This window comes from Anas platyrhynchos, chromosome 10, assembly GCF_047663525.1.
Source record: "Anas platyrhynchos isolate ZD024472 breed Pekin duck chromosome 10, IASCAAS_PekinDuck_T2T, whole genome shotgun sequence".
In the NCBI taxonomy this organism is placed as follows: domain Eukaryota; kingdom Metazoa; phylum Chordata; class Aves; order Anseriformes; family Anatidae; genus Anas; species Anas platyrhynchos.
The window spans coordinates 11,244,056-11,257,576 of NC_092596.1; the positions used below are offsets into that span (position 1 = coordinate 11,244,056).

The 13,521-nt window shown below is 44.2% G+C and overlaps 1 protein-coding gene across 3 annotated transcripts in view; it reads right to left on the reverse strand.

Moving 5' to 3' along the window:
• Positions 1-13,521, reverse strand: part of AFF2 (ALF transcription elongation factor 2) — a 357,089-nt gene that overhangs the window by 314,919 nt on the left and 28,649 nt on the right. Inside the window, exon 1 of one of the 3 annotated variants that reach the window (XM_027465059.3) lies at positions 11,821-12,145. The exons of the other annotated variants lie outside the window; for them this stretch is intronic. Coding sequence (XP_027320860.2) covers positions 11,821-11,867 — 47 coding nt within the window. The 5' untranslated portion in view covers positions 11,868-12,145. Of the gene's footprint in view, positions 1-11,820; positions 12,146-13,521 lie in introns of those variants that run through there. 3 annotated transcript variants of the gene reach the window in all.

Genomic DNA, 13,521 nt, shown 5'->3' on the forward strand with positions numbered 1-13,521 from the left:
ACTGTCTTTTCTAATGAGATAGAAAGTGGCAGATGTAAAGATTTCATTCAGCCGACAATCTCTTTTATGATATGAATAAACTACTAAAACAGATTTAATCCTTTATAAAATCAGATTATAAGAAGCAGACAAAATCACAACTTTATTCAATACGCCATTTTATCCAGTGTGACTAATGCATTATTTGTATGAAGTTAAAGTGGAGCGTTGGAAAGCTATGAAATAAATCAAATGCTCTACTTTATGTAATCTTAACAGACAGATCCCATTAGGATTCTACTATGCATAGCTGTTGGTTAAAATCATTGACCAGTAGTATCCTTACAAATTAATCAACTGAGGTAATGCTGGCTTGGCTGTCATCATTTGCTGCTAATCTACATTTAGAATTCACTTCAACTTTTCAAGCCCTTTGGAATAGGTTTATCAATTCTCTCGCCCTCGCCTCAGACATCCACCTCACCGCTAATTGTTTACAGAAGACCTGGGACAATGGAACTGTATCATTTATGTCCTTTTTCTTCCCGCAGACATTAGAGCGTATATTGACACTGGGTTATAATTAGTTAGAAAGATGTTAAATCTTAACCAAACATCCTACTCTGCCTCAATTTTTTGATGAGACCTTTTATCATTGAAGTTGAATTTGCAGGCAAGCTGTATGAGTTTACACAAGTGCAAGTCATTACAAAATCTAAAATACCTCTTATCTGGTTGACATGCAGCTAGCGGAATATTCCTGGTTATGGATACACAGGAGGGAAAAAAGCATTTTGGATATCAGGTTATTTGTGGAGCTCTAATGTGTTTTCAAACATACAACTTGTGTTACGCCTATGTGTTTTTATATAGTTTCTAGTCATGTTTGTTAGATGTCTGCTTGTCATGTACTGCAAGATTCATGAGCAGTCTACAACCAGGCAAAATCCTCACACTACAGCTTGTCTTGGGTAATGGGGAAAGAACCAGGCAGAATGAAGTGGCAGAAAAGTGTATTATTTATTATCCTGACAGGGATAACACCTAGCCATGGTCTACAATCCAAACGTGTTCAATGTCCTGCAGACAGGACTGGATGATTCTGAAGACGCAAACAGGCGTTTTCTTACACAAATACTGAAAACCTCTATGATGATTTTGCTCCCTTATCTCTGACCCCTTCATGTGCACATTAAAGAACAGTCCTTTCAGGCAAGGGCTCTTTGAAGAAAGAAGGAAAGACCGCGCAGTAGCAGTAATATTGCCAGCGATTGCATAATGCTTCTGGAGCTCTACCAGAGAGTAGGTAAAGGTCATCTTCTCATCTTCTCCAGAAATGGAGTGAGAAAGCAAAGGAAGCTCTGGTCAAGTATGTTTTAGAGTTTAGTAAATAAATGAAAAACTTCAACTAGGAGCAGTGGCCTTCAGCTCAGCCCTCTAATGCAACTTTGCTGGCCCACAGGCAATTATCAAAGCCATGAGGGCAATAATTCCATGTATGTACGCTACTATTAGTCTCCCTAAACTTCCTTAAAAGTATATGCACAATTTCATCAACATTCTTGAGCAGTCCACCACTCAGAACCAACTTCTTCCTTTAGTCTAGTAAAATACACATGTGCAAATACCTCCTGTTTGTCTGGGACATAAAAATAAAGACCACCAATTGTTTTTGTTGTTTATTTTCCTTTAAGCATTGGAAGAATTGACATTTGAACAACCTACGGTGAAAAAAATCTTGCCTCTGTATTTTTGTTTAAACATCACAAAGATGTACTCTTCCTAGTGCTTGCTAAAAACAATGCAGTAATTTGTATCCCCAAGTGGTATAAATAGAAAATATGTTCAGTCTAATAACATATGAGAAGAAAACTCATGCCCAGGGTTAACCAACAAAGCAGCGGTCTGCTAGAAACAAAGGCAGCTGGCTCAAAGAGCAACAATGCTGCTGAAAGTGTGGATGTCCCGTTCAGTCGAGCATCCAAGACTTGACGTTTACTTAAGCTACAGCTGCATATACAAAGCTTTGCATTAAGACCCAGGAAATGATAAGTCTTCTGGACTAACAAGACTCTTCTGTCTCCAAGTGGTCCATGGCCCTCACTGTCCAACTCAGAGCAGGGTAAATTATATCAAATATGCACACTGTAAATATATGGCACATTCTTTGCTCTTCAGAATAGTTTCTCTGCTTTGATTTCCTCTTCTTGAAGATATGCTCTGCCCAAATCCTCCTGTCTCTCTTTATGGGCTTGCCTTTCCCCTACTAATATATCTGCCTAGGTTCCTGTCTTGCTCTATCATCATAAACATTCATAAACATTAAGGGACTTAACCTCATCACACCCCTGCAGAATAGGAAAATATACCCATCGGAGTGGGCAAGCAGTGAACTGGAACCCAGCTGACAGCATCCTGACCAATGCAGAGTCCTTCAGCAAGGCACTTCTCTCCTCCCAGCCCCATTTCCCCATGTATAAAAAAAAAGGGGGGTAGGGGGAGTGTAATGACACTGACTTCTCTGTGAAATGCCTCAGTCTACCAGTAAAATTCTGAGATGCTCTTCTCTTCTTACAAAAGGACATAAAGTATATAGACAGACATAAATCAAGGTTTCATGAAAAGTCCATGGAAAGAAATCTCACCCTATTTTTCTATGCATGTCTGATACCATCAGCACAGAAGTTATATCCAGAACAGGATTGCAATGCATAAGCTATGCCATAGACAATCTGCATCAACATCGTTTGCTCTGCTCATAGGTAATGTAGTGCAAACAAGCTTATGATGGACTATGTATGCTACAGTGAAGTTCAGAGTAGAGAAAGTTGCCAAAAAGTTCCCAGCTGATCCCCATGAAGATGAAAAAATGAACAGAAACACTAGAGGAAGGTAATTGCACTTGGCCTCTTGCTTTCCACTTGAACAACAGCAGCAAAAAAAAAAAAAAGAACACGATTTACCAAATATCATTACCCTGTTTTGACAAGCACTGCGACTTTCCAAAGGCAGTGGCAGGGCTGGTAAGAGGCTCCATGATCTACTCCAAAGTGTATATTCACCTCAATTAAGCAAACTTAAAAAGAATGACGATAACTCTGCCAAGTGTTACCAAAAAACCACAACGCAACTTATCTCCTGCTCCAAGCAACCGCCACCCTCAGCCACTGGTCACCGCCTCCATCCACCTATCGCTCTTCAAAGGCTTGGGGAAGACAAATGGGCCTTCCAGCGTGCAGCGAAGCAGAAAGCCATGAAAATCAAAGGGCTGCTTTTTGAGTAAATATGAGCTCCAAAGCCATTGTCCTTTCCCACAGAGGAGATCTATGAAAATGCTTACTATAGCATATGCACAGTATTCTTTACAGCTCTGCCTCCCTGCTGACCACCAGCCCCAGGGCCCAGTCCGCTTCCCATTACAATCAGCTCCACCACACCCACTGACTTGTATTGGAATTCTTTCAGGGACCCTAACTAATGAGTTTTTAAACACTTGTAGACAGAGAAGATAATTCCTCATCATTATTCTTCATAGGAAACACCAGGAAGAATGTCATTCTATTGTTCTACGGGAAAGAAACTGGAAGAAAAATCACCCCCACATTCAAAAGGGCAGCCCGACGTTTTCAGATAGAAACTGGCAACCCAAGAGATGGGTGCCTCAGGTGAGAACTCAGGACAGGGACCTAAAAAGCATGCAGGCAGCTGAAATTAAGCCCCTTGAAAACATCTCTCACAATGGCCTTTAACCAAAGACACCCACAATCTGCATGTATTTTTCCAAATCTTGGATAGTACGTTCTCAAACATAAGCGTGGCTGCTGACAGCAGCACAGAAAGACTCACCTAAACACCGTATTCCTGCAGGATCTCAGTTTCCCTCGTGACATGAGACTAAAATAAATGGGAACTGGCAACCTTAATAACATTCTGTGTTTCCTGATTTTATATTTAAAGCTTTGCAAAGCTTTGCATGTGCTTTCTCAAACAGGTGTGTTTTTTCTTTTCCTCACAAGTGAAACCTTGACCTAAACCAATGATATGGAAAGAGGTGAAAAAAGAATAACTAGACCTACATGGTGGGCTGTTACCCTCAGACCTAATAACATTTTAAATGAAAAACATCTCATTTTGAAGCCTTCTTAGCACAGATCACAAGTCACAGAAGTACCGCTTTTACCTGATCTTACTTCTAGGTATCTATCATTCTGTCAGATGCTGATACCATCACCTATCAGGAGAGTTCACATTTGAGTGACCAGAATGAAAACTTTTACACTCCAGCCAAATCCTGACCATAGTCCATGCAAAGTGCTATAAGGAAAAAGCACTAGTTTCAGTAGTAAGATGCCTGCAGGTTTGAGCCCCAGGCACTGAAAGCAACGTAGAGCTACGGAATTTACTTATTTCACAACACCATGTACACCCACAGCAGCATAAAAATAGCGATTATAATACTTGTCAAAGGAACAACTGAGTGATTTTTAACTTGGTGCTCCATCTCGTTTTCTTCTCTGGTTGTTCATACCCCACCCCATCAAAACATATAATTATGAGTGGGCTATTCACATCTTACTATAACTGGTAGCACCATGCAGCATCTGAGTCAGGAATCCATCTGAATTGCTGACTACAGCTCCTCGCTAAACAAGACTTACACACTGCATATAGTAAATGGCATTCTCCCATTCTCCGTGTAACCCACAATGAAAATCAGCTTCCAGTTCTGGCACCATCTCCAACTCTCCTTAAACCTCACCACCTTGGATCACCTGGAACAAGGACTCACTGATAACCTCCAGTAAATAGACACAGATAGCTGCTGAGGTCACATACAGAAAAGAAATTCAACAAGTATTCAATCCTAAAAAATAAAAAATAAGATCAATTAAGTCGGTGGCTTGATTTGAACACATACAAAAAACGTCATTAAAACATGATGTAAAGTTTTACAGAAGAGACTACTGACTAGACCTTTGTTTAACACTCATAATAATTTATGGTGTGGATCTGCTATGTAAGAGTTGAAAAACAGCCTCTTCATGATAAAAGAGCTTGTAATAGATGGGAAGTTAACGGCAGGAGGTTTGGGTTTATTCCTTTACCTCAGCTCTCTAGTGCCATGTTATTTTTTCAGTACTACAAGCACAACCTCACCAACCCACTGTACCGACTGCATTTAAGGGCAGTTTTGCTGAAACCAACGAGCAATTTGCAATTGTTTCCAAGTTTTTGCAAGGCCGGGCTCCAGTACAGAGTTTGTGAAAACAAACATCCCACCTTCGTTTCCCAAAACCTTCCCTCGCAAATGCAGGCTGAACATCACATGCTCTTTGCCAAATAACTGTATCATTAGAAGGTAATCAAAATGGAGCTTAAAACCCTACTGAAGTGTACATTTCCATCCTTCTTCTCCTTTTCTCTCCCCCCTTATTTTTTTTTTTTTTTTTTTATCTCTACAGATGTCCATTAGTCAGGAATAACATACCTCCCAACATCTGTGATCAAAGCTATTAGAACAATTTGAATATTTTGATTACAAAGCATCAATACAAAACATTCAGTAACAACAACAGGGTGAAACACCTGTCTTCCTGAGTCACAGTCCTGACTTCCTGACGATTATTTTATGAATGGTCCGGAAGGTTATACTAACTTGACATATTACTGGATTTACTGTCTTCTTTTTCAATTCTTAAGGAAGAATTTGTAACACTGCAAAACCCAGAGTTGGGGCACAGTTTCACTTCTCGGTGTTAATAGATGTTTGATGGTTTTATAAAATCTATTTTGTTAACTGCAACCAAGAGAGAAGTTTGGGCTTTTTTTCCTCCATTTTTCTTTTCTTTCTTTTCAAAAGAAAGGTAGTAAATTTGAATTAGAATGGTTCAGAATTGGACTCCGCAGAGTTGTTCACATGCACGGTATTAGGTGTGTGCAAAGTGCCTGCTGATCCTGGTCATTCAAGACCTGCAGCACATTTCTGGAAGTCTGCCTTTTGGCCATAACAGGGTCAAGTCCAGCACCTGCTGAAATCAGTTGGGAGCACCTCCACTGACAGCCCTGGCTACTGGCTCAAACCCAAGCTGGAGGAGCAGGTAGGTACTTTATGGTATGTATTGATCATATACATTTAATGAGCATCCAGGAGCCCACTCCTTCAAGTCCTCCAAATAAAGAAATTCCATTTTACATCCAACCTAAAGGCACCAGGGAAATACAGGGTGGGGTCTGTCTGTTTAGATGCTTATTCCACATTCTTCCAGGGCTCAGTGTATAAGTTACTTCCTACAGCTCTGATAGAGAGAGTGCTTTAATATTTGTATTCTTTTTGGCTGTTCAGTCAATTGTACAATCACATAAAACCGCTGATAGAGCTCAAGCAAATGTAGCACGCTATACAGTCACAAGTAACAGCAGTTTCCATCACCAAGTACAGGGAGAACTAGGGTTCAATCGTTAGTGAAACTGAGCATTTCGGGAACAGTCCAGATCTCAGTTCAGTAAAACTTATCTTGAAATCCGCGTCGCTTCAATAGCGTTGCTTGTGTGCTTAAAACTGCATACCTGCGTATGGACCCTGCTACATTAACACCCAGTCTTAGATCCAATTTTGTCCCATCTCACACAATGGGAATTTTGTTCTTTACTTGGATAAAAAGAGAATTTGGGCCTCATAACAGAGACAGCATGAGAACGCTCCTTCCAAGAAGCTGGAGCATACTGTCCCAGACTTCAGAAGTACAAAAAGACCAGTGTCATCCACCAATTATATTTTCTCAGAGATCATTTAGTATATTTATTTGACTTAACACATTACAGAACGTCACATTTCCCCTTTAAATATTTAGTTAAATTTCAGGTTGCAGTACAGGCTTCTCAGATGCACAAAAGGAATAATTCTGCTTGGCTGAAGGACCTGCACCATAACATTATCTTTACTCAGAAACAAAATCCCAAACAATATAATTGGCATTCATGTACAAAGTGCTTGAACACTCTGAAGTCCTGCCTGGCTTTGGAATAGCTGAACAGTATCTCAAGTATCTGCTCTCCATCCCAATTTGTATATTTCAGAAGTCATTAAATTCTTGAATGAATCATTAGAAAAACAATTCAAATGCTGTTAAACTGATTGTAATTTTGCCTCATAGGATAGATGTGAGCTTAATGTTTGCAAACGGCCAAATTCTTTTAAGATTTACACTCCATGGAGTTCAATATCAGCCAGGGAAGAATTACTAAATCAGGATGTACTTAAAGTACAGGTTTTGGCCCAAGAATATTTTTGGTCTTTCTCAGCTGCTTGTTTTGACAGCATCTAATCCCCCTCACCCACCCACCAGCAGCCACACAATCCATCCATTTACACTTTCAAAGCAAATTGAAAATGAAACGTTTTCAAATAATTACTCGGGGATGTCTGTAATACAAATCTAAAAAGTAACGCCAATTCAACTGTAATATTTCTTAAGGAGAAGAAAGGGAGGGGGAAAAAAAAACCCTTACAGAAATCCATTCAAAATGCAACTTCCTCCTGTACTAACGCTCTCACCACCACCCCCAAAAAGGGAAAAAAGAAAAAAAAGAAAAAAAAGAAAAAAAACCTTAATCTAAGTCCCAAAGAGCCTATCTACTCTGTTTCACACATCCCCATCAGAAGCACAACACTGTTTCCACATTCAGAAGACTTCTCATTTAGCAAGCTATTACAGACCCTGGTGACAGAGCAGTGACTGAGGTCTTCTGCAGAGGCACAAGGCAAGGAGGGAAGGTGGCCGAGGGGCGGAATACCCAAGGCTGGAGCTCAAACAGTTCACCTTTGTCTGGAGAGCAGGATCTCCCCTCCAGCCTGAGGTCCACGCTGGAAGCGCGCTGCTGGGGCATACAGTACGGTTTTGCATTCATACAGGAGGGGAACCTGGCCCACAGATGGCCTGTTCTCAGCTTTGTCAGCCACAAACAGACCTTTGAACTTTCTATTTATATAACAGTTTGGTGAGTTTAAGCCTCTTCCTGTATAACTGGCAGTTTGCTGGTTTTGCTCTAATTAGGCTACTTGTGATACATAATATAAAAAAGAGAAGACGAGAGGCTTGTTTCTTTGCAGTGTGAACTCTTCGCTATCCCAACTGCACAGCTACAGTGATGGTGTTACCTGCCGATTGCGTTGCCCTCTGCCACATTTTATTTTCCATACCTCAACGTGCGTTTTGCAGCTAAGTATTTTCTCAGCTTCCACTTTTTCAAAGATTGGAGGACTTAGAAAATAACAATACCAACAACAATAAATAAAACATAAACCATGAATCTCCCCACCTCTGTTTGCGTTACCGAAGAGCCGTATATTCTGGGTTGGTTGGGTTTTTGTTGGGGTTTGCTGTTTCCTAGCTGCTGATTAATGGCACCACCTTACTCTGTAAGCAGGTTCAAATCTAGCCACACGGTCCCAGGACGCGTCAAGATTTCATTTACTTGGTTACCACAGACAAGCGTGGAAAGTGATTTAAAAGATGAAATTTGATTTTTAACAGCAAGTGGTCCCCTTGGTGCACACAGGCATTCAAGCTTTTCATTATATCCATCTCCCTTCCTTTCTCCCTCATAGAATGGCTTGTATTAAATGCAAGCCCAGGTGAACATTTCTTATTCACCCAGGAATCTCAGAAGACTTCAGCTTTGGCCCTTTCACCTAGACAAGACCTTAGATTCATTTAAATTGTTTTGTTTATACAGGTTTTTGAATATGGCAAAACATCCACTGGGATACTTAGTTTTGCACATTTTGTCCAATTGCTTCTATGTAAAAATTAAGAAAAAACCACACATACTCTCAGCTACCTTCTCAACAACATTCTTGATGAAGGGTCACTGAAACACCTTGTTCTTGTATTGTTGTGCTCCCTCCTAACATGGGAAACCAAAGGGCTGATTCTGCAGCCTCCACCAGGACAAAGCTCCCCCTAAGCATCCTGAATGCCTGGTGACAACTCCAGAAGACACACTGTGGCAGCGCGCTGCAACTTTGGCAGTCCTGGCCAAAACACATCTCAAGAAGTGATGCAGAGAGGTACCTCTGGTGGACGGAAGAAAAACGTGGTGGGGTTTTTCCCATCACCCTAAAATGTGTGGGGAATCACTTCCTGATATGCACAGAAAGTGTTACCTTTAAACCTTTACATTGGATAAAAAACCTCCACTCAACTATACATTTATATATATCTATTTCTCAGGCTAACTATGTTTCTGCTGCACTTGTATACAGATAATACATACAAACACCCACACACGCTGTAGGCCTGAGCTTGCCTTCTTTGCGATTGCAGCACAGATTAGCAGAAGTTTTGTGTTTGCAAGCGACACAGAAGAGGGTCTCTCACTGCCTTATAACTGCTCTCAAGACACGTTTTACAGAGGCCAGCTCACAGACAGAAGCGCCGAGGACAGTTGCAAAATATGAGGCACAAATCCACACATCATGCTAACTATAGTTATTTGTAACTATCATGGAGTAACCACACCACGCTGGATACACAGACAAAAATAAATACATTTTGATGGGTAAGCATGCATATTTCTGGGTGTGCAGAGATGATGCATGTACACATACGTCACGTTTATTTACGCACATTTATGGATAGATGAGCTAAATCCATCTTTCCTTAAGCAATGTAATTACTTGCCTGAGATACATAAATCTTTATATGTACAATAAAATACATGTAATGCTTGCATATACATGTAGATTACGTACCCCAATTTTATATACATGTGCACATGCATATACTAATTGGATTATTAAAGGCTAAATCCAACTTGATCTCTGCAACAGTAATCCAACTGTGTCACAGGGAGAGTTTGTGTGGATATCAAAACACTTTGAAACAGCCATGAAGTAAAACATGTTCTTGCCTCACAAACCCCAAAAACACACACACACAAATAACCCCCCCCCAAAAAATCACTGTGAGAAATGAAGTGAATGGAAATTATGGAATGAGTGGCAATACATTAATATTTTATGCAAAAACAGAGGCACAAGAGTTCCCTTCTTTCTGATGCACATCTCTAAATCCACATAAAATCATAGTCAAATGAAAGCAAGTTATTAAGCAAACACTAAAACTCAATACCTATAATGTGCTTAGTATTTGAACTACACCCACATATTGGGTTGTAACAGCTTCTATTAAATTAATGATGTTACCCACACTATAAATTAGGCAAATTGTATGCAAATATTATTTGAGTAGTTATATGGTGGTTATCAGTTGTGTGCAAAATAAATTAGTGTAGCAGAGTCAAGATAGGGTGGTAGAGGCGTAATATTTAATTGAGCACTAATTTTATTGTGATTATTACTTTTAAATAACAACAGCCCGGTTATTAAAAGAGGTAATATGATGGTACACGGAGAGCTGATAAAACACGCGCAGGATCCAAAACGCCTGCTTCCAGATTAATATTGATACAGTGTAATTTATGGTTCCAAGGATTTACTCCGAACTGCTGTAAAATAGGACGTGACAGGTATTTGGTTCTGATTATCTTGGATTTGCAACCATAGCTGCTACACAGTGGTTGGCAAAATGATAGTTATTAACTAAATATATGATCTTTTTCCTAGGCATACCTTTATATTACCAACAAAGTAAAGTAAAGGCTCTGCAAAACATGAGGTCCAAATGCACATGCACACACACGCAAAATCCGTGTGACATTTAGCGATTACGATCACAAAGCAGCATTTTACTTTCTTTCTTGGCAAACTGTGCTCCAGCCCAAAACCATTTCACAAAGCAGTAACCAACCTCTGAATATAACCATGCACAGTTGCAAAATTGTAACTGCTTTTCCTAAATTGAAAAGAACCAATAAAAACAGTCGTAAAGAATAACCATAATCTCATTAACCAGCCGGGAAAGTGCCTGAATACCTACCCCAGCACCAACTTTCCCAGCTACTTGTCACCCATCGAAATTCCTCAGCAGTGACTTCGGTAACAAGTTTACAATATACTCAAACAGATGCACCGGCCCTTCCAAGGTGTGCGCTTAGTTGCAGAGCAACGTAAGCCTAAAGCTCCCACTCGAAATAAAATTTAAAAAAGGAAAAAAGAAAGTAAGGAAGGGAAGACGGAAGGAAGAAAAAGGATGGGAAAAGGTAAAGAAGAAAGAGGCAGAGAAAGGAAGGGACCTGTTATAATATCACGGGGACCGAGCTTCCCACTTCCCAAACTAACTTCAATAACGCTTTCTCCCGAACGGGAAGCCCGCAAAACCAGCGACAGCTCCCCCCCCCCTCCCCGGGGCGAGCAGGGCTGCAGCCGAAGTGTGCCACACGGCCAAACTCGGGGCCGCCTTCCCCCCGCCGAGGGACCGCGGCCGCTGACAGCCGTAAATACACCGGGAGCGAAGCGGCGAGCCCGGGGAAAACATCGCCTCCCCACGCCGCTGCCCTCGGCGACCGGGGGGGCGCCGCTGCCGCCGCTCTCCCCGCCGGCAGCCCGGCGCATCCCGGCTCCCCCCGGCTCCCCCGGTAAGTTGCTCCCCCCCCGGTGCGGTGCTGGGGCTCCCCGCCAGCCGCAGCGGGGCTGCCGGAGCCGGCGGGCGCAGCGCGGAGCCGCTCGGCGGCGGGCACCGGGCGCTTCGCCCCGCAACAAAGGCTCCCAGGCACCGGCGGAGAGAGCGGGGAGGAGAGGAAAGGAGGCAGCTGGTCGGGGGAAGAGGGGTGGAGGGGAGGGAGAGGGGAAAGGGGGGGAATAAAGCAACCCCCGAAAAATTAAAAAGCGACACCCCAAAAAAAAAAAAAAAAGAAAAGAAAAGAAAAAAAAAAACCTACCACTGCTGCTCTAAGTCCCAGTCCCTGAAAAAGTCGAATAGGTCCATAACGATGTGGCGGGGGGCGACTCAGAGAAGTGGTGCCCCCTGCCTCGGCGAGGCGGCACGCTCAGGGCTGCCCGGCCGGCATCGGGCAGCGGCGGCCGCCGCCGCGGGGCCGCTCGGAGCCGCCCGGGGCTCGGGGAGCGCCGCCGCCGCCGCCCGCTCCGGGGCCGGGCTGCCGGGCTGCGAGGGGCAGGCACGGCGGCGGCGGCGGCCCCGGCGCACACGCACACACACACACACCGCACACACACACACACCCGCTCGCACTCTCTCGCACACCGCCAGGGGAGGAGGAGGAGGAGCCGGGGCGGCCCCGAAGCCGCGGCATGGAGCCGCCGCGCCAGCACCGCCGGGATCCGGCGGAGCCCCCCCTCCCATCCCATCCCCTCCCCTCCCCGCCCGGGGATGCCCCGGGGAAGTTTGGAGGGAAAGGGGATGGGATGGAAAGGGAGAAGGGAGGCTTCGCGCATCGCCCTAAGCCCCGAGTGGCACGGGTGGGATGGGGGGAAAGAGGGGAAAATGGGAAAGAGGCGCCCGTGGGATCGCCGGTAAAATCGGCCCCCCGCCAGGGAAGCGCCGGGGGGCACCGGCACCGGAGGAGGCGCTGCCTGGAGGGGCTCGGGGCAGCTGCAGCAGGAGAGGTGCGATGGCAGGGGAAGGCAAGGCCCAGGAGGGCCCGGGGCTGACCAAGCAAGGGGCTCCGAGAGCCCCCAGCATCACCCCAACTCCCCAGGTGGGTCACAAGCCCGACCCGCTGCCCCCACACCCCAAATTGTCTCCATTTTGGAAATACAAGGTTCCAACCACATATACATGCATGCAGCAACCAAGCGCATCCATTGGCATTGCGAAGACAAGCCCAAAGCTGTGTTCATTTTGGCTGGTTTTGCACAGGACCAGCCACACCCTGAACTTGCCGGAGTGCTGCTGGGCCTCAGGGACTTTGTGCGGGATGAAGTCAGAGATGCTCCTTGCTCTGGTGGCATCCCATCTCCGCAGCCAAGGTCCTGCGGCTGGTCACAGCAGCCCACTCTGCTGCCACCACGGAGATCAGGCTCCAGCGAGCATCTCTGTGGGCTTGCTGGGAGTTACAGAACAAACCCAAGGTGGCCAAGCAGGTCAGCAGCAGAGCAGCTAATGTAATCCACGATTTTTGCCTTCCTAAAGAATGCACAGCTGTTGTGCAAACGCTGCTGGGGTAAGAAAAAAAAAAAAAAAAAAAAAAAAAACAGCAGAGGAAAAGCTCTGGAACCATTATCAGTGGAAGTCAAACGTGACAAAGGCTTCCTGATCTGAACCTGGGTTTCACTGCAAGCTTTGCATTTGCATCATGCATCTCACGGCCCCCCGAGGGAGGGAGCTCAGGCAGGGCTGCACCACTGACAGCCTGCTCGCACCCAGCGAAACCCCGAGCCCTGCTCCGCTCCCTGCTGTGGGCAGGCAGGTGCACACAGCGTTTCCTCTCCGACACTTGTCGGTTTTCTCCACAAGCAGGCTTGAACGTGCTGCTCTGGTCCCCTTCAGCTATGAAATACCATGAGCCAGGCCCCTCTCTCTCTCCTCTTTCTTATTTTGTTATTCTTGTTGGTTTTGAAAGCCCTGTTCAATAATGAGACTTTGTGGCCAGTGCTGCCACAATTCAAAAATTTTCTTCAGA